General features: G+C 41.8%; 1 protein-coding gene and 2 long non-coding RNA genes across 4 annotated transcripts in view; 2 read left to right on the forward strand and 1 right to left on the reverse strand.

Moving 5' to 3' along the window:
- The window catches only part of Ftx (FTX transcript, XIST regulator), a 41,986-nt gene extending 37,860 nt beyond the window's left edge, over positions 1-4,126 (reverse strand). The window contains exon 1 of the long non-coding RNA NR_130116.1: positions 4,085-4,126. This is a non-coding gene — a long non-coding RNA (FTX transcript, XIST regulator). The remainder of the gene's footprint in view (positions 1-4,084) is intronic.
- Positions 1-22,168, forward strand: part of Jpx (JPX transcript, XIST activator) — a 153,725-nt gene that overhangs the window by 114,809 nt on the left and 16,748 nt on the right. For both annotated transcript variants that reach the window (XR_597655.4, XR_010061437.1), the window contains one exon: positions 19,617-19,701. This is a non-coding gene — a long non-coding RNA (JPX transcript, XIST activator). The remainder of the gene's footprint in view (positions 1-19,616; positions 19,702-22,168) is intronic.
- Positions 17,348-18,451, forward strand: Zcchc13 (zinc finger CCHC-type containing 13). The gene has a single exon (NM_001401123.1). The coding sequence runs from the start codon at positions 17,441-17,443 to the stop codon at positions 17,951-17,953; it is 513 nt and encodes a 170-aa protein (NP_001388052.1). The 5' UTR covers positions 17,348-17,440; the 3' UTR covers positions 17,954-18,451.

The raw sequence follows: 22,168 nt of genomic DNA on the forward strand, positions 1-22,168 counted from the left end.
TAAGTCTACCTACCTTCATTGGCATTTCAATGTAGACTTTGGGTGTAGACACTTAACCAGGACAAAGTACTGGATGCAGAGAAGGGAAGGAGCCCGCCTAGTGCAAAGTACTAGGCCTGGCCGTACACTTTCTTCCTTTCCTCGTACAGATTTTCAGCAAGCAGTGCGCAGAAGCCATTCTTTCAAAAGCTGCGTGGTTGCTTATCACCACTCCTTCCCGGGTGGATTTGCTTATGTATTTAGTTAGGCTGTGCTAATTAATACTTCAATATAAGAATCAAAAGACGCAGTTTCTCTGCATACTGGTAAATCAGATAGATACAGACGAGATTAAAATAAACTTTTTTTAAAAAAAGTCCAGCAATCAAGAATGAATAAGATAAAGCGAATATAGTAGAAATTCCCCTAGAAATCTAGGAATTAGGAATTCTATGTGGGTATTTGAAAGTAGTTTGAAATATCAAACTGTGAGGCCCATCCCACCATTTTACCTCCAGAATGAACTCATGACAAAAGTATTAAGCTAACACTGGCCTAGATCCTCAACCTCGAACCCCATTAGGGCGGGGTGTTGTTTTTAATTCTTGCTTTGGTGATAGGTGGCAATGCCAAGGCCTTGGACTCCTACAAAGCTGAACCCTGAGGCAGAGTTGTTTTATTTTATTTCACCTTTTTTTAAAAAAAACCTTCTTGCACCTAATTTCTAGGTCGTTCACTTTTCAGTGTAGCAAAATGAATCACAACAAACTCTTAGGCAGACTAACAAAACAGTGCTTTTGCTCTTGGGTCAGGGATGGGCTCTGAACTCATTACTCTTCCAGCTGGCTAGCAAAATAAATCTGAATAAGTGAGGAGCTTTGCACTCCTGGTTTCTCTTGCTAAAAAAAATAAGAAACTTCGATTAGACCTTCTCCTAGCATTCTGGCTCTGGTCTCGCTTCTGTCCCCAAACTGCTGCCTTCACTCCTAGTGGACACCAACTGTTCCCATGCCATAGATGAATCCTGTTCTTGCACCAGCTCCTGCAAGAAGAATTATTGCTGGAAATGTGCCCAAGGGTTTATCTATAAAGCAGCTTTGGACAAGTGCAGCTGCTGCATCTGAAGTGGGGATATCTTCACAACTACATACAGAGAATAGAAAAAAAAAACTAGTTTGTTTTTTAAAAATTATAAACCTGACCCCATTCTCCACAACCATTTCTAAAACATGTAACTGATAAGTGTTGACTTGATTTAAGAAGAAATTAGTGCATTAAAAAGAGTTAGGGGTAGGTGGGCAGTGGCAGTAAACTCCTTTAAACTCACTACTTCAGAAACAAGAGGCAGGTAGACCTGTGAGTTTGAGGCCAGCCTGGTCTACAGAGCAAGCCAGAGCTACACGGAGAAACCCTGTCTCACAAAACAAAACAAAACAACAAAAATGTTAGAGATGGCTTTGGCAGTTTGGAGCAGTGGCTGCTCTCCCAGCACCCACATGGTGGCTCGCCACCTACTGTAATGCAGTTCCAGGGATTCCAGTATATTTTTCTGGAGTCATCAGGCACTTCAAGTACATGGCACACACACACCTATACAGATAAAAATGAAGGTTAAAAACAAAACTAGTAGTAATTTAGTGCCAGGTCCGCTAGCCCATGCCTGCAAGCTTTAGAGGCTGACACAGGAGGATCAGGAGTTCAAAGGCAGACTGGTCTACATCCGGACCCTAGGTCAAAAATGTAAACTTTTCAAAAAAGGGAGCAGGGAGTGATAACGTAGTTTGGTTGGCGTAGTTCAGTTGGTAAACGGTTCATTTAACTTTTGGAAGCACTAGATTGCATCAGTAACACTAAGGTCTGATCTGAAGAGCGAGTTCCAGAACAGCCAAGGCTACACAGAGAAACCCCATCTCCAGAAGAAAAAAAAACAAACAAAAAACAAAAAAAACCCAAAAAACAAAGGCTGGTGGCAGAAGCATTTGTTGAGGTAGAGGCCGTTACAAAAATAGGGGTCTAAAGACCTGCTAAGGATGGCTAAGGAGCTAAGGACAGCTCCGGTAGTGGTGGCGGTCACGGTGGCGGTGGCAGGGGTCGAATGAGAAATGAAAACAATGAAAAAAAGCCATATGGCAAATACTGGGCCGTAAGGATGTCTCAGAGCTAGCATACGGGCCCCATCAATAAAGTGAATATCTGGCGTGCAGTATGAGTCGGTGGAAGCTCCAGGGAGTCAGGTGCACCCCAAGGCCTACTTGCGCTCGCTCCCTGTTCGGCGCGGGCCTGCAGTTTGGCGCGGGCCTGCAGTTTGGCGCGGGCCTGCAGTTTGGCGCGGGCCGCTTTCACTCATTCCTTGATGTGCACGGGCAACTACGAAGAGCGCGTGGGCACGGGGGCGCCTGTGTACCTGGCAGCGGTGCTGGAGAACCTGACAGGCGAGATCTTGGAGCCAGCGATCTTGGAGCGAGCGAGCAGGCAATGCGGCGTGTGAAAAGATGCACATCATCCTGTGCCACCTGCAGCTGCCCATCCACCTCAAGGAGGAGCTCAAGAAGATGCTGGGCCGGGTCTGCAGCCAATAAAATAGGTAAAAAGAGTTTAAAAAAAGAAAAAGGAAAAAAAAAGTATAAATGTTAGCCGTACCAACAATGGAAAAGTGCAAATATCAAGGCCAGAGATTCAAACACAAAAAGAGAACTGTCTCTTGAAAAATCCCCGACAAAATAACTAGAAAGAAATGTAAAGTGTCTGACCATTTGAATAGACAGTTGACAGTCTAAAACCTGTAGCGGTGACTTTACCAGGCACACAGAGGCTTGCTGATGGACTAATTAATTACTCATCCAATAAAGATTTACTGAGGCCTACAAATATGCCAGAATGAGCTTTAGAAATGGAACTCCCCTGCCCTCATAGGAAAGCAGATATGTACCCAGACAGAATACAGTCTGACTAAATGCAAACTGTATTATGCTGGCTGATGTAAAATTTCTGCCCAGGCTGTAGCAACTGGAGATGGGGAAAATAAAGGGTTAAATGCTTTATTCCCCCCCCCCCTTTGGCCATTTCAAATAATTCCAAATGTCCCTAATTCCGGATTCTACTTATATTAAAGTAGCAGATGCTGGCCTGGGGTAGAATGCTGAAGACAAGAGCAGAGCTTCAAAAAGAACGCCTTCCATCAACCTTCTGTAAAGCACGACCCCACCCTAACTCAGTATATCCAACCCATTACATACAAAGCTTATTTAATACTATCTACAGCTAGAAAAATACTGAAAAATAAGAGGTTACAACTAACTCGGTTAAAGTCAGTGTAACGATGTAGTTGAAAGCACTTAAGCTTACCTGACACCTTTAAAACCCCAAATCTGCAGCCTACTGTGACTTTTTAAAAGTTCCATTTGCTAGGTCTATAATCCAATCCTAGTCCGTGGGACTCTGAGAGACTCTGAGGCACAACGATCCTTACAACTAGCAGCAAGCCTGCATTAAATAGGGAGTATCAGAGCAGCCTGAGCCATGTTAAGTGAGGCTGATCCAGAAATACGTAAAAAATAGAAAAAATAAAAACCAGAGGTAGCAATGCCAGCCGCAATCCCGGCACTAGAGAAGTGGAGACAGGAGGACGAGACATTCAATGGTTATGTTAAATAACGTAACACACACACACACACACACACACACACACACACACCGATATAATGCGCACGTGAGCACACAGGGAAAGACTAAGAAATGCAAAATAGATGAAACATACATATGGAGTAAAAATACAGTTACACCACGGTATCTAATAAGCCTAACTAAGCAAAGTGTATATGGATCAGGAGCAACTAGGTTCAGGAATCAAAAAATACTGGCCACTCTTCCCACAAAGTCTGAGAACATCTGATTCACTTGTATTTTAAAAGCCAAAATGAAGCAAGCAAGTAACACATTTCACTCCCTTTTCAAAACTCAGCAACAGTAATAGTCTCTTTAAGGAGATATTACCACTATAAAAAGTTATTCGTGAGTCCTAACATCTGGAAAAGCCACAGCAGCACGTGCTGCAAGGCGCACCCCAGCTCTGGGAGGCCCCCCCTTCTCCAAGTCCGGGCCTTACCGCGGTTCGTCACTTCCTTCTCTGCCACCCGTGCTCACGCGTTAGGGCGCGCATCTAGCGCGGGAAAAGAAGCTTCCTCCGTGCGGCGGAGGCGGAGGCGGAGGCGGGGGGGGGGGGAGTGCGGGGGGGGCGGGGGTTGCTGGCTCAGCCCGCGCACTACCAGAGACTACATTTCCCGAGGAGCCTTAGATGCAATGTCACCCGGAAATGGATCCTAGCCCTTACACGCGCGTGTGAGGCGAGCGAGCCGGAGCCAACAAAATGGTTCAGCACTCCACCAGGGAGGGATCTTTAGGGCCAATCAGTTTGCTAGTGGAGCAAGTTTCCGGCTTTAAACCAAAATTAGATGAGAACAGCATTTAGTATCATTTAGTATGTGAAAACCTTAAGATTAAGCTTTGTCCTTCTGCGTGCATAGGAAGATGGAAGTCAGCAGCCCCACCCGCATAACCTCAAAAGGACAGTGCGGGGAGGGAGGGGGTGCAGGATGGCAGAGAACAAAGCGTTACTTTCACGTGGTCAGTACTGACCCTCCGATTCCATCTTTGGGGAAGGGACTTTAAATTTGAAAGAATCCAGAATAACTAGTGGCAGCATCTGACATGTAGTTCCTGCCTAAATTTGTATATTTTAATGTAGACAAGTTGATGATAACGTTTAAGCATTTTGAAAGATCAGCAAGCAGTGCCTAGTATTGCAAACTCATAGTTCTGCACGGCTTTTAAAAATAAAAATGCTCCTAACCCCGAGGATCCATCAGCAAAAGATGTATCATGTACACTTTTGCACAACTTTTAAAGCAACGACTCTCTACTTTTATTGCTTTTACTTTATCGTGGTTTAAAGGATAAAACAGTGTCAGGGATGATGATGGGTTTTCTGCTTTGGGATTTTTGTTGTTTTGTTGTTTTTAATTGTTTGGCTTCCTTTCTTCTCTTTATGGTGCTGTAGTTGTCTTTTTAAAAGCATTTCACCAGTTCTTTACAATATTCTCTGTAGGCAGCACTAAGTGTTTAGTATGGCAGATATAAGCAAGTTTAACTGAACTCAAACTGGAATATTAAACACTACAATCCTTACTGTCAAGTGTAGATTCCTCCCTTCAAAAACAACAAAAGTCTGGTAATGACTCTGAACAAGTCTGAAACAGCAAATCTTTAGTAGTAATTTTGTTATTCTGAAACAAACCAAAAAAGGTTCCTTGGTTTGTTCAGATGGTTTTACAAAGGAGAGATGGAAATTCTCTGTTCCATAGAGGGTTTTTTTTTTTTCCGAGGTGGGGGTTGGGGGTTGTTATGTAGCCAACTCACAGCAACCCTTTTGCCTGGTTCTCTAGAGTGCTAGGATTATAGGCATATGGACCATGCTTGGTTTCAACACTTAAGGAAAGGGTGCATGTACCCCTTCAGGTTAGACTTAAATGAATTATGTAACAAAGGATGGTCTTGAACTCCTAAGCCTCATGTTTACTTCCTGGGGGATGGGACTACAAACATGTGCACCAACCATCTCAGCTTTTATGCTCTGCTGGGAATTGAACCCATAGCTTTGTTCATTCTAGGCAAGCACTCTACCAACTGAGCTAGCGCTCTTCCCACCCTGCCACACCACTTTTTAGGTAGGTGCATGTGACGATCAGAATTTCAGGAGTGGGATCTCATCAAAGCCTGTGGGTCTGGGTTTGAGCGCAAGTGCTCAGGCTTTAGCTACTCAGCATCTTTGGCCACTGAGCTGACGCTCTAGGCTTGTTCCAACAAACGACTGTAATATAGTATTGGCAGTTACACTGAGACCCGGCTTTGGGGACCCACTACATCTATGAGTTCATTACTTTATTTTAAAACAAGAACTAGGTCACAAAGGCCATGCCATGGGTGATATTCCTGGAGTCCGCCTTAAGGTGGTTAAAGTAGCCAATGTGTCTCTTTTGGCTCTGTACAAAAGGCAAGAAGGAGAGACCAAGATCATAAAATCTTGAAAATGGAAACAGTAATAAATTTTCATATCCTGAAAAAAAAAAAAGAACTAGGACTAGTGGTACACATTTGTAATGAAGGAGGGAGGCACGGGGATCAGTAGTTTATATCATGCTCTCCAACACTGTCCATTTTGATGCCAGCCTGGTATATGTAAGACCCTGTCTCCAAACAAAATACATATTTCTTCAAAGTAACTTTTACATATTATTCTTTTACGTATTAAGTGAGAAAAAATTAAGTACTTAAATGACTAGGTGCAAAGTATTATATAATTTTCTGGAAAGCAATTATGACCAACATTTATTTTAATCTTTAATGAGTAATTCTAATTCTGGACCTTGATGAAGAAATAAACAAACCAGGGCAATCTTAGCCTGATGACCAATCTGAGTTTAGTTCCTGAAAAGTCACATAATGATGTAAGACACTAACTTCAAAGCTGATATCTGACCTCCACATACCATGGTACGTATGCCCCCTACCCCTGTAATAATAATAAGTTTAAAAAAAGAAACAGAAACCAAAAATGAATAAAAACCAAAAGACTTTCATTAAATAATTTACTAAAAAGTTGTATAGTTACACATATGAAACCACTGAATGACAAATATAAAATTATGAACATAATGTTAAACAGAAAATATAATATGAAGTATATCAACTGTACAGAAAAATACACAAAGAAAACTAGTAAACAATCTAGTTAACACTATCTCTGGGTGCTATTAGCTTTTTCTTCTGAATGGTTATCCACAGACAAAGCCACAGTGAGTATTTAATTTGTGTGGAGACCTACTCAAATGAAGAATGGGAGAAAATAAAATCTGACCACATGGTCTCAAATCTCTATTACCCCAAAATTTAAAAAGATGAGATGTCAAATAATAATAACACGTACTTATTTATTCATGTTATAGAAATCTGAGTAGTAGAATAACGGGCAGTAAACAGTAAAAGTTAATATTTCTTCAGCAGATAGTAAGATATGAAATATCACATGAGTAAAGATAAAATTGAGAAACATACAAAGAAAAAATGTAATTAATTTCACCAATTAAAAAGGATGGCTTTTTTTTTTACACAATTTATCTAAATCCATCAGGCAGTACTTCTGAGTAAACACTGACACAACCTTTTGGGGAAGAATTTAGCAATGATTTGATCAAGTGATAAGATGTTCATACCATCTGATATAATAATTCCATGGAAATGGATCTAACTAAATCATTTTAACTAGTATTTTTCTTTCTTATACCACCAACAAAAGCCATTCTTTACTATTAGATGACTAACATATAACACATTATCAATAAAAGGTTTCCAAAAAATCTGTCTGCAGCAAGTGGGATTGATTGCCTTAAAGCCTTGGACCGTAGCACGAATCAAGCAAAACCAAGAGTGTGTCCAGCATCCTGCAGTCGGCCATTTTATACCCTCTGCAGAACAAAAAATACAGAAGACAACTGTACACTAAGGAGAGCCAGCCCCACAGGTTCCACATCCACGACTCACTTTTTATCTCCCATTTGGGTAACCAAATACTATGCACTGAGGTAAAAAACAGTAAACCGTCTTTCTTAATGCTTTGGCTAAGGTTTATGGTTTCAGACAAAAATTGAAATAACTCTCTTAAATGTGTCCCTTCAATATAAGGGATAAGGAATGTTTAACAACACAGAATTATGGAGCAATAAAACCTTGAGAAATAACCAGCCCTGGCCATTCAATTGGCTATAAAACCTTAGACAAATTAATCTGTGTGTTCCTCAAAGTTCTCATCTGTAATAAAATGAGTAATACTTTAGCTATTCCATAGGATTGTGGAGACTATGCAATAAGTTAATGTTAGCGCGTTATGTAAAACCTTTATACTGGTCTCTTGTGCTAGTAAGTACTGTAGACCTGGACGTGAATTATTTGATAAACGGGCCCAGAGATGAAACTGGAACTGCAAAAGATTGGCAGGATTAATAGGAAAGATATTTTACACTGCTCTACCCTTTCCTATAACTGAATGCTAAATTACTAGTTTTAAGCAATTAACTATAGATTTTCACTAGCAATCCTCAAAAGCACAACAGTTCAGCAGCCAAACAAAACCAAACAACCAACCTCCAATCTCTCACCTTTCCTCAGACCAAATCATGCAGAAAGTTCTACAGAAGAGAAAGGGGGCCACACAAACGTAAGCCCTGGACACTTTCCTATCACCACTGCCTTTCCTTTTCAGTGTAGTGACACTGATGTGACTCTGCTTGTCAGAGTTTCAGGAGGTGGTTTGCTCAGATCTTAGGTTTCAACCAATGTAACTCAGAAACACACCAAAATCCTCTCCTCTATGTTCTGTAGGGGAGAAAACCCCAAGGGTTTTGGGCAGACGTACAGTGGTAAGGTACTTCACTGTGGTCACTGCGTTCTGCTGCTCTGGTGAAATGAGTCTGTGGCTAGCCAAGATCGGCCAGGATTATTCAGGAGTCTTTCGCATAGGCATTGTTTGAATGTGGTTGGACTATAAGCGCAACGCGCTGCGCTGCGGCAGCAACCCTTCACAGCCTCACTATCTCCTCTGCATTTTAAAATTCCCATTATCAGACTGACCAGGGAGAGATTAAGATTCTGGAGTGATTTTTTTTTCAGTGGGTTTGGCCACATCCTCCACTCACACTAATCCCTTCAACTACTAGAATGCTAGAATTCCCTCTCTACAGGTCCACCCAGCCTAAAATGGCGATTTGGGCGAAAGACAACTTACCGAACCCCTCGCTATTTCGCAATCATAATTACCAGAACGTTGCACGCCTACCGCCCTCCCAGCCAAGCCACAGGCAACACGCACGCGCAGTTCTCGATCCCTAATGTTAAACTCACTCAAACCCGCGACATGCTTCCACTTACGCATGCGCATTTTTATTCCCGCGCAGAAGACTTTTGCAGGCAGGGAGCATGCGTGACTTCACCTTCTTGCCTCTGCCCCACCCTCGCCTAAGGGCCCACGATCTCCCGTGCCGGCGCAGCTCTAACCCTCACGTCAGGCTCTCAAGAGTACTTGAGCGCCACCATCTGGTGCTATGGTTACTCTTTTGAGATCTGCGCAAAGCGTGCCGATCTTTACTATTCTCCCCTCCCGTGAAGATATATACATATACATATATATACATATACATATACATATATATGTATAAATCTTTACGGCGTTCTGCCACACTGGTGAGATGAAATCTGTGGAATATTAATAATATATATGTGTGTGATATATGTATTATATATATATTCTCATGCCGGGTGAGTCTGCACGTGTTTCTCGCCAAAGTTGTGCCCCAGTGTCTAAACCATATCATAAACAACGTTCCTTAACAGGATTAACTGTGATAAACTAAACTACATATGGAATTAAAAAGACGTCGTAGGTGATAAAGCAGATCCCAAATCCAAATGGAATCCGTCAGCAACCTAAGGGAGAGGTTACATGGTACACGGATTCCTTAATACAGCTAAAAACCTTCCAACCTTAAACCAGTGAGTCAGAGCCCGGCGTAGTGATTTACGCCTGTAATCCCAGCTTTACGAGGAGAATAACCGCGAGTTCGAGGCCTGCTGCCGTCACTTTCAAACTACGTTCACTCACCCGCAAGGAAAACAAAAAAGCGGATGAAGCCCAATCCTAAAGACTCATCCTTTTGATTCACCCGTAGCAGATGAAGAACTCGAAAGTTTTTTGTTTTGTTTTAAATAGGAGATATCAAAGAAAACAGTGATGCTCAGGTGCCTTAAACCTGCTTAGAGAGTCTAAAAATCTTTCCCAATATTAAGTAATGCTCAACATCCTTTTGGAGGGCTGGGGTTCTTACTGGCCTCCAGTTCTCCCTCCCGTCAAAGGAGAAAATGAACAAATTAAGGATCTCCCTGACCCAAGTTCCCTCCTCCACCCTCCATATTACGTTTTTGCCCTTCGTCGCTCCTTTACCTCCTGCTGAAGAGAGTGTCGTAGCAAAAATTCTTACTGCTGGCAGTGCCGAGAGGGTAGAGGGAGCGGCGGGATAGAGCCGCGCCTGGGTGGTAGCAGCGATGACTTAACGGCGATGAACACCGGGTACGAAACCTGCTACACTTGCGGCCGCTGCGCGGATGCCACGAACCCACAGCCTCTCCAGGAGCGCTGCACTGTGCTGCAACGCATGCGCCGCGCTCCTCCCTCTCAGAGCGCCCCTCCACAACCTACAGCAGCCCACTGAGCCTTCGCTGTTTGCCCAGTACTCAGGTCCCTAGCCCACTCTTCTTTCCTTCTCGCTGCTCACACTGGCGTCCACCACCCGTCCCTTCCTCAGCCCCTTCTGTCATCAAATTCTATCATCCCCATCCTTCCTAATTTACCATCAAATTTCACTACTGTTATTAGTCCCTTTCTGCTCCACCATACAATTCTTGGCCTCCTCTGCCTCTCTGGAGTTGTGTTTCCTGTTGTGCCTAATATTCTAAGTGTTGAAAACAAAACAAAACAAAACAAAACAAAACAAAAACACCGACATGGTGATGAGGGCCTGTAATTCCAGGGATTTATAGACACCCTCACTCACCTACATGACAAATTCTAGGCCAACCTGGGCCACAAAAGATACTGAAGGAAAAAAAAAACCTCCCCCGCTGGGGCTGGGGGCAGTGGTCAGGAAAATATATGTATGTAGACTTAATTGTGGGCCCAAGTTACAGAGACTGAGGAATAAGTCTTTCTAATACCTGGAACGAATGAGAAGTCTTGGGGCAAGCTCTTTTCACTCTCAGCATGTTTTCGGTAGGGAATCTTGGTTTTTTTTTTTTTTTTTTTTTTTTTTTTTCTTTTTTTTTTTCTTTTTTTCGGAGCTGGGGACCGAACCCAGGGCCTTGTGCTTGCTAGGCAAGCGCTCTACCACTGAGCTAAATCCCCAACCCCCGGAATCTTGGTTTTTAAGGGTCTCCTCAAGATTCAGTTCCCCCAGGCTGGAGAGAGGACTCAGTGGTTAAAAGCACTAAACTGCTCTTCCGAGAGGTCCTGAGTTCAAATCCCAGCAACTACATGGTGGCTCTCAACCATCCGTAATGAGATCTGATGCCCTCTTCTGGTGTGTCTGAACACAGCTACAGTGTACCTATATATAATAATAAATAAATCTTAAAAAAATAACAACTCCCCCGTCTTATTCATCCCTGGATCTTGACTGGTGCCTATCGATCTATCACTGCATTAAAATGTGGATTTTCATCTATAGCACCAAAAGACTACAAGTAAAATGGAGCGAGGAGGAGGGAAGGAAAAGCAGTTGCATACCTGCATCTGAAAAGAAAAACATATATATCATAAGCAGAATAGAAGCAGAAGACAGGTCTAGCAGATACATTGCGCCACCTAGTGGACAGATAGATAACATGCATTAAAAAAACCCTCGGCTCCATCCCCACGTTAACAAATCACTCCCGTGTTTCTGAAAGAGCTTTTTCTTTGGGGGAAAGGGGAATGTGATAGAAAAGCTCTTTTCAGCCAAGTTTGAGCAATAGAAGAAGCCTTTAAGCTAGGTTTACCTGGAGTCCACTGCGAAAGTGTTAACTAGCATCTTAGAACAAAAGTTGTACTCATACAGAATTAAAGCAGACTGTACTTACAAAGTTTAAACTAGGGCTGGAGAGATGGCTCAGGGGTTAAGAGCACTGGTTGCTCTTCCAGAGGTCGTGAGTTCAATTCCCAGCAACTGCCTGGGGCCTCACAACCATCTGTAGTGTGATTCGATGGCCTCTTCTGGTGTGTCTGAAGACAGCTACAGTGTTCTCATATAAATAAAAATAAATGAATCTTTTTTAAAATAAAAAACAAAGTTCAAACTAAACTTATTCCTGTAAAACTAGCTTAGTTCTGTCTGAAGAATCCATTTAAGAGACGTTTTCTTGATTACCATCGAGGGAAATACATATTTTTACATCTGACATACTGGAAACACAAATAGAAATGCTAGAAATCATCTCTAAATTGCCAAGATATCTCTTTCCCAGAGTTTAATTTCTCTGATATTTTTAATTATAAGGGATATAAACAATTGTGTTTTAGGGTTTTAGGATGCGGCTCAGTTGGGAGAGTATTTTCCTAGCCTGAACAAAGCTCTGGCTTCAGATCCCCAGCACTATTTAACCCCAGAGGTCCTGAGTTCAATTCCCAGCAACCACAAGATGGCTCACAACCATCTGTAATGAGATCTGATGCACACACCTGTAATGTCAGCGTTCAGAAAATAGAGAGCGAATGATCAGAATTCAAGGTCATCTTCAGCTACATGGAATGTTCAAGGCCAGCCTGGGATATATATAACACCCTGACCAGGAAAAGAAAGAAAGGAAGAAAGGAAGGGAGGGAGGGGGAGAGAGAGAGAAGACAAATATACAAAAGACAGCTTTGGGGCTGAGGATATAGCACTGATAGCACTGAAGCTCAGTGTCTGTAAGCCAGTTTGTGTTTGTGACCCTGTAATGACAGCACTTGGGAAATGAGGCCAAAGAATCAATGATTGAGGTCTACTTAGGCTACATAGTAAATTTCATGCCAGTCGGAGCTATAGAATGAAACCCTGTTTCAGAAGAAGAAGAAGGAGGAGGAGGAGGAGGAGGAGGAGGAGGAAGAGGAGGAGGAGGAGGAGGAGGAGGAGGAGGAGGAGGAGGAGGAGGAGGAGGAGGAGGAGAAGAAGAAGAAGAAGAAGAAGAAGAAGAAGAAGAAGAAGAAGAAGAAGAAGAAGAAGAAGAAGAAGAAGAAGAAGAAGAAGAAGAAGAAAAGAAGCAGCCACATCAGGAGGCAGAGGCAGGTAGGTGGTCTCTGTGAGTTGAGGCCAACCAAGTCTACAGAGTGAGTTCCAGGACAGACAGCACTACACAACGAGACTGTCTCAAAAACAAAGAAACAAACAAACAAACAAGCAAGAGAAAAGGGAAGGAGGAAGAGAAAGGAAAAAAATGTAAAAAGTTAGTGTTTACACATTTGACATTTGTAGATTATCAACTTTTTTTTTTTAAGATTTATTTATTTGTTTATATGAGACACTCCAGAAGAGGGCATCAGATCCCTTTACAGATAGTTGCGAACCATCACGTGGTTGCTGGGAATTGAACTCAGGAACTCTGGAAGAGCAGACAGTGCTCTTAACCTCTGAGCCATTTCTCCAGTTCAACATTTTTTTAAAAAAATTATTGGGGCTGGGGATTTAGCTCAGTGGTAGAGCGCTTACCTAGGAAGCGCAAGGCCCTGGGTTCGGTCCCCAGCTCCGAAAAAAAGAACCAAAAATAAAAAATAAAAAATTATTTATTTTATGTATAGGAGTACATTGTAGCTGTGTTCAGACACATCAGAAGAAGGTATCAGATCCCATTACAGATGGTTGTGAGCCATGGTTGGGATTTGAACTCAGGACCTCTGGAAGAGCAGCCAGTGCTCTTAACCGCTGAGCCATTCCTCCAGCCCCAGTCCAGTCTGTTTTAATTCTGTATGAGTACAGCCACTGAGCCACTTCTCCAGCCCCTGATTATCAATCATTTTTGACCAATTAATACCATACTAATACCTGTACTTCAGACAAATTGTTCCCACTATGCTCGAACAAAAGCACATTCATTAAAATTATAACAGATCTGGGCTGGAGAGATGGCTCAGTGGTTAACAGCACTGACTGCTCTTCCAGAGGTCCTGAGTTCAATTCCCAGCAACCACATGGTGGCTCACAACCATCTGTAATGAGATCTGATGCCCTCTTCTGGTGTGTCTGAAGACAGCTACAGTGTACTTATATAGAATAAATGAATAAATCTTTTTAAAAAATTATAACAGATCTTAGATCAGATCTTAGATGAGAAAACATAGTTTTGTTTCCAACTTTTTAAGGTCTTCAGTATTTGCTTTTAACAAATTATCCTTCCTTTTTGTTTTTGTTTTTGTTTTTTTCTGGTGAAGAGGATCAAATGCAGGGCCTTGTGTATGATAAACAAGTGTTCTCCCACTGAGCTACATCTCTAGCCCCTGAAAATTTATTTGTGTGTATGTGGGTGCATGCAGGTGTGTGCAGTTTCATGCATTCATGTGTGCAAGTGCGTGCATCTGTGCGTGGGCGCGCGCGCGCGTGTGTTTGTGTGTGTGTGTGTGTGTTGCATAGTGGCCAGACTTTGACTTTAGATGTATCCCTCAACAACTTTTCACTTTAATTTTTTCAAATAGGGCCACTGGCTGAACCTAACGCTCGTTGATTTGGTTGAACTGGTATGTAGTGCGGAACAAGAAATCCACTTGCTTAGGTCCAGTGCTCTGCTGGCACTGGGATCACAGGCACGGTCTTCACCCCTCCCTAACTTGGCTTTCTTTCTAGCAAATAGGATTTTTGGGTTTTTATTTTTGTTTGTTTGTTTGTTTTTGTTCTTTGTCTTTTGTTTTTTGGTAAATTAATGGTTCCAAGGGCTATAATCAATTCCTTTGAATAGGAGACAATAACCAAGTCAAAAGAATAAATGCTTGTTAATTATCAAAAAAGTTTGTGGCCATCTGGCATGCTGCTAGAGCGCAGAGAACAATTTTTATAACTCTAACACAAAAAGCCCCTTCCTCTCTTCTTCGACTAAGTCAGTAGGAGGGTACAATCTTACATGCCATGTAGGTCTCATCTTTCTCTCTGCTGTTGACATTTGTCTGCTCTCAACAACAACAACAACAACAATAAAAACATGAATAGGTTCATCTCTGTTTTATATCCTGGCTATTTTCAAGTTTCCCAGGCAAGCCTAGCTGTTGGTGATTTGCACTCTAAAGTTTTAGTTGGGAAGCTGGTGCTTAGACTAGCAGAGATTGAGGGAGGACAGCTAATTTAACCAGGCTTCAATCCCGAGGGGCCCAGTGTTTCCAGTTCCTTTGTAGTTCTACCAAAGCTCACTGTCTTGAGTTCTTTTGAAAATGAACCATCAGATATTATTTCTTATTTTCTTTGCAATCTTGAAAGGGTTTATTACAATAAACAATACAAACAATACGTACAACACCGAAGGTGTCACCATGACAGCCTGAACCCACAGCTGCATCGTTCCTTCTCAGACGCTTCCTTCCTCTCTGAGGTACAGCATCTTTGGGAGTGATATGGCAAAAAATATAGTCTGTTCTCAGCAAGTTCTGAGATTCTACTTATTCCCTACAAGTTAAACATACCCCTGTGACACATGCGGTTGGTCCATTCTGACAATCCTCATAAGAGTAGAGATGACCACATCTGTTTACCTGTGGTCACCTTCCTTCACCACATCTTATGTCTAGTTTCCATTTTCTTCTCTATATTGTTTCATACACATACCCTTATTTCTCAGGCACCTGTTCATGAGCTGTTAGAGCTTTTATTCTGTTGTTCTTGACATGTTGAAAATATTTTCTCCTCAGCTGTTGCCGTTTCATGATTTTATACTGGATATGCAAATTTATTTTTTATATGCTAACCTTTAAAAAATGTATCCATATATGAATAATAATAATAATGTATACACTCAAAAAAAAGTAGGGGTGACCAAGTCAATGGCACATACAGGAGATAGGAGGGAGGTTGCTTTATCCCCTCCCAGATATTATTTCTTACACATACATGCATGTATACACACATGTATACATATATTCAGTAAAGGTCAAGAGGGTAAAGTGCCATGTATTCTAGTCCTTGGAGAGGCCGGGGAAGAAAGATCATTTAAACCTAGTCTAGCTACATACTCTAGTAAAACACATTAAAATAAAGAAAGGAGAGAGACTGTCAGGCTGGGGATATAGCCCAGTGGTAGAGTGATTTCCTAACATGTGTAAGACCTTGTTAGACCTCCAGTCTCTCTCTCTCTCTCTCTCTCTCTCTCTCTCTCTCTCTCTCTCTCTCACACACACACACACACACACACATTCATGTAAAGGTGAGTGTGGTATCACATCTATAACCCAGCACTAGGAGGCAGCCATGCGAGGATAAAGTTAAAGGCCACCTTTGGCTACATGAAACCCTGACTCAAAAGAACAGCCAAATAAACAACAAAATAGAAAAATTAAAAGATAGCTAATTTCTTAGGCCTAATATTTCTGTATTTGTTTAAGTGAACATGTCCATATATAAGGTATAAACAGTCTGGAAAACATCTATGAGAAGAGAAACCCAAGGATCAGAGGTTCAGTCTCAGATACTTGAAGGCTATTTGAAAAGCCCTCATTCCCACAAAAATGGAAAGTTAAGCTTGCAACAATAAAATAATAATTAAAGTGTGTTAAACTGTGAGCAAATTGGGGCTGGAAAGATGGCTCAGTGGTTAAGAGCACGCACTGTTCTCAGAGGTCCTGAGTTTAAATCCTAGTGACCACATGGTGGCTCACAACCATCTGTCATGGGATCTGATGCCTTCTTTTGGTGTCTGAAGACAGCTACAGTGTTCTCGTATAAATAAAAATTTAAAAAATTAAATAAAAACTGTGAGCAAATCTCATTGTAGATTTTTAGAAAAATATATTAATGTGTTGTTTTCAGCTCTGGATTATTAGATGTGTACATGCTACACAAGTACTGCACCTCTGAGCTACATCCCAGCGCTTGTGGATTTCTTATTTTTATGAACATATTAAGAACAAACATGAATTATCCAAGTTGGATACGGCATACACCACTAAACCCAGCACTCAAGAGTCTAAGGCAGGAAGAGTCCTGCAAGTTTGAGGCCAGCCTATGGTACACAGCAAGTCCCAGGTAATACAGGCTACTCAGAGAGACCCCGCCTTGAATTAGTTAATTAAGATAACATAAAAAGTATGCAAAGGGCTTTCTTTGTGATCTAGGAAGTAATCAAGTTTTCTTGTTATGTACCCAACGTTGAAGTGTAGGCCTCCTGAGTCTGGGAGTTTAGGCCTGTACCACCACATGTAAAGAGACTAACTGAAACATTCTACAGGTCAGACTTCCTCAACAGAAAGCGATTCAAACTTAAATTTAATAACTCAAGTGTTAAAAATCAACCCAAAAAAGGTAGTCCTGTGCTGTGGTACATATGTGTAACCCCAGCACTCATAAGACCAGGCAAAAGGATCTTGAGTTCAAGACGAAGCTGGAGTAGGTGGTGAGATGAGGTCCACTGTCCAAGAAAACTAAAACTAAACCAACTTAAACTGAACTAAATAAGAAAATAAAAGTTAAAAAAAAAAAAAAAAACCAAAGTCTTGTGACGTAGCCGTTGGGGCCGTGTGCAAAAGCTCAGGTAAACGTCACAGAGGCCTGCAAGGAAAACCTGCCATTTCCATCTAAGCCATCGTAGGGGGGTAGCCTCGGGGCTCCGTGGCAGCGGTGTGTGGGCCTGCTCACCGGAAGATCTCACCGTACCCATGAGCGGTAAAAGTTGCTTCAAGTGTGGACGCTCTGGCCACTGGGCCCGCGAGTGTCCTAAGGGAGGAACTCGCGGGCGAACAACAAGAGGTCGTACCAGAGGTCCACAATGCAGCTCTGCCAGCCAGTCTGATGTCTGTTATCGCTGTGGTGAAACTGGTCACTATGCCAAGGACTGCGATCTTCTCCAGGACACCTGCTACAACTGCGGGAGAAGAGGCCACATCGCTAAGGACTGTACCCAGGCTAAACGAGAGAGGGAGCAGTGTTGTTACATCTGCAGCCGACCTGGTCATCTGGCTCGGGACTGTGACCGGCAAGAAGAACAGAAATGCTACACTTGTGGTGAATTTGGGCACATCCAGAAAGACTGTACCCAAATCAAGTGCTACAGATGTGGTGAGAATGGACACATGGCGGTGAACTGCAGCAAGGCAAGCGAAGTCAGCTGCTACCGCTGTGGCGAGTCAGGACATCTAGCCCGGGAATGCCCCATAGAGGCTACCGCTTAACACCTTCCCCTAAACCCTCCTTTACTACTTAGTTATGCTGTTTTATAACATTTCTTTACTAACCGAAAGGGTGATAGATGAAGCTATACCTATACCACCATAATTACCATCTTAAAACAGGAAAAGACTTGTTGGGGAAGAAACCCGTCAAAAATATTATAATCGATGTGCTGTTTGGTTGCCAAGAGGAAATTCAGATAGGGCACAGCCATTTTGGATGGCACACAACTGGTGGGTCCTTTGAGTATGCTTCGTTTTGACACACTAAATTAGAATGGATAGTGAAAAATCAGAACAAGTTTGGAACATCACCTTTGAATTTACTAACAAATAATATATATGTGTGTGTCAGATAGAAATAAACTGCCTTGAAGCAAAGAATACCGACTAAAAGGATAAGAAGAGAAACTACTTCCTTGATGGTGGGGGCAAGAGCATTTTGAGGGAATAACATTTCTTCAGAGACTTTTAGAGCAAATAAAAGTGTTTCTGAAAATATTGACGACTTTGATAAGTTTTTATATTTAATTTAATTTTATTATATTGATAACTTAGATTATTTGATTTTTGTCAGCTTTTTGCTTGGTTGGTTTTATTTTAAGGGATGTTTTGATGTTTTGGTTTCTGGTTTTTAATCAAGAGCTCATGCTATCTTAGATTTGACCTCCAAAAACATATGTGGAGGGGGCTGGGGATTTAGCTCAGTGGTAGAGCGCTTGCCTAGCAAGCGCAAGGCCCTGGGTTTGGTCCCCAGCTCCAAAAAAAAAGAAAAGAAAAAAAAACATATGTGGAATGTGGAAATCAAGCAGACAAAAACTATCTTATTCTCGAGTCTTCCACATACATCTCTCCTTCTGCCTTAGTGCTGAGATTACAGGTGTGAACCACCACCCGAGCTCTGATCTTGTTAACTTTAAATAATATTGAAAGACATCTTAGGCCAGTGAAATGAAACCGGCCCCGCTCAGCAGGTAAAGGTGCTTGCTACATGATGATGCCAACTTGACCACTTGTTTAGTTCCTGAAACCACAAAATTATCTTCTCACAGGCATGTGTCATGTGCATGCACCACACACAAGCCATTAGTAATAGAAATGAAAATTATACTAATAATAAGAACCAAAAATTTTTCCTTTTTTTTTTTTTTTTTTTTTTTTTTTTGAGACGGGGCCTTTCGATGTAACCCTGGCTGTTCTGGAACTTGCTATGTAGACCAGATTGACCTTGAGCTCAGTGATCCTCCTGCTTAGACCTCCTATGTGCTGGAACTAGAAATTATAAACCTCTTACATTTTATACAGTGTACATACAATTATAAACCACAAAATATATAATGTGTATGAATCATTTTGAGAAAGTTAGAAGCATCAAAAATCTGTGATTTATTTTATAGAACTTAAATAATTTATTTTATATTTTATGGTTGTTTTACTTGGATGTATGTCTGTGCTCCACATGCATGAAGTGTCCATGGAAGCCAGAAGGGGACATCAGATCCCCTAGGGCTGGAGTTACAGGTGTTTGTGAGTTGCCATGTATGGGGTGTGATGGTTAGAATCGGTCCTCAGAACAGCCAGTATTCATAAGCATTGAGCCATCTTTCCAGCTCTACTGTTTTTTTTAATATTTCTTAAAATTTGAATTATGCTTTTGTGAGTGCAGGTGCCTTCAGCGTCCTGGAGCTGCCATTTGTAGGTGGTTTTGAAGTGTTCAACGTGGGTCTTCAGGAACGCCTTCCACAAGAGGAGTAAGTGGTATTTATTGTTGAGTCATCTCTTTTTTTTCTTTTTAAAGATTTATTTATTATATGTAAGTACACTGTAGCTGTCTTCAGACACCAGAAGAGGGCATCAGATCTCATTACAGATGTTTGTGAGACACCATGTGGCTGCTGGGAATTGAACTCAGGACCTCTGGAAGAGCAGTCAGTGCTCTTAAGCTCTGAGCCATCTCTCCAGCCCGTTGAGTCATCTCTTTCGCTCCTTAACAAAAACCTTTAACAGCATATAATGGACTTACAGATATTGATAATACAGTTTGGATTTACATATCTTTACATATAAAAGAAAATATAATCATTAAGATTAAGTATAGTTTGAAGCTTCTAAAATGTCGAAAAATTCTTCAGAAGGCAGAATCTTATAGACTTCAGCCATGTAGAGACATGTTTACTCACTTTTTAAAAGATTTGATTATTTTATGTATATTAGTACACTGTAGCTCATTTTCAGACTGTAGCTGTCAGACATACCAGAAGGGGGCATTGTATTCCATTACAGATGGCTCAGATGGTTGTGAGCCACCATGTGGTTGCTGGGAATTGAACTCAGGATCTGGAAGAGCAGTCAGTGCTCTTAATTGCTGAGCCATCTCTCCAGACACCACCACCAGCTTCTTCTTCCTCCTCCTCTTCCTCTTCCTTCTTCCTCTGCTTCTTCCTCTTCTTCTTGTTCTTTCTCTACTTCCTCTTCCTCTTTCCCTCCTCCTCTTCTTCTTTGCCTACTCACTTTTAACTGTAACTTTTCCTTCACTTCTCTTTTTGATCTTTTTTTTTTTTTTTAATATTTTTTTTCCGGAGCTGGGAACCGAACCCAGGGCCTTGTGCTTGCTAGGCAAGCGCTCTACCACTGAACCAAATCCCCAACCCCTCACTTCTCTTTTTGAAGCATGCTTTTCTTCACAGTGTCCTCACCTCCTGCCTTATGGTTGCTTGTGCACCTTTAGTCAGCTCTCCAGTGCTCCCCGACTCCACTGTCCTTTTCTCCATTCTCCAGGTGAAGTTTTACAGCTTGCCTGCCCTGAGGTGTTCTGCTGTTGCCATTCTTTCCCTCCCTCTAATAAAATTGTCCCTGTGATTCCAAAAAATATACTTCAGAGGTCAAAATAATATTTATAGTCAGGAGTTTTCTGAAAAACACTTTCACAGACATAAAAATATGTCATTTGGGACTGGGAGTGTAGCTCAGTGGTAGAGTTCTTACCTAGTTTATGCAAGGTACTGTAACCCATCCTCAGCACTAGAAAAACAAACAACAACAATAATAACAAGAATTCACCCCCCCCTCACCGCCCCCAGAATGGACAGTTAATTGTAACAACATGAACCATGGACACTGGTCAGAAAACAATGAAGGCAATGCCTTATGTCAAACCTTGATTATGACTGGGTTTATATCAAAAAGATTAGCGAGCTTTTATGCTTTTTTTGTTCTATAAATGTGCTCAAGAAATGCAACTCATTTTTACACTGGAAACCACATTCTTTTCTTTTGTGAACCTCCCGAGGACATACATGTGATCATTCTCATCTGAAAGACTCTTTCAATTCAATAGTGCCAGTCCACTTCTGTGACCCCCCTGCCTTCTAGAATTGATTTTGTCACTTTTTGAGTTGTTTCAATAAGATAAATCCAGGCACAGTGACATAGTCCTTCCCCCAAAGAAGACAACTCAGTCTAATCTGCAAAAACCCACAAAACTCCTACAATAGACAACACAAACTGCTTTAGTTGCCTCACTGGACTTGACTGTTTCTAGGAAAAGAAGAAAGGAGGCATGTGCTTGCCGCATCCCTAACCCAAGTACTGGGAATCAAACCCAGGGCCTAGACATCATTCCAGGCATTATCACTGAGCTATGTGTCCAGCCCTGGATCATCCTGTATTTGCATCCCTTCAAACCCTCTCGAATTTTATTTCTCCTGTGCTCAGGAGTTTTGGAATTGAACAGGAAAAACACCCTTTATTAAGGCACATTCAAGAACAGACTCCTTTTTTTTTTTCTTCACTTAGGTAATTCTTTCTACTCAGGGGAAGAACACCCTGTTTTGGTCTCATCAGTATTCCTATACCAGAAGAAAAGCAGGCTCACAAGCACATTATTTAACCCTCACATTGCTTACAGTGTTTGTGAATTAGATGCCAGCATTTACAAAGGGGAGAGCTGAGGAGGAAGCTTGGTGGAGAATAGAAGTGCTGCCTTAGCATTCCCTGGGCCCTAGGTGCAGGCCCTAGGTTTTAGCATTCCTGAGGCCCTAGGCTTAGACCCTAGGTTTTAACATTCCTGAGGCTCTGGGGGAAGTGGACAGGAGGGACAGGTGCTGCAGGACTGCAATCTCCATTCTTTGAAAGGAAAATCAAAAAAAGCAGTAGGACTAGGAATTTAAGGCCAACCTGGGCTATATAGTGAGGTATAGGTTACTCTGGGCTATGTGA

This window comes from Rattus norvegicus, chromosome X (genome assembly GCF_036323735.1).
Source record: "Rattus norvegicus strain BN/NHsdMcwi chromosome X, GRCr8, whole genome shotgun sequence".
NCBI lineage: Eukaryota > Metazoa > Chordata > Mammalia > Rodentia > Muridae > Rattus > Rattus norvegicus.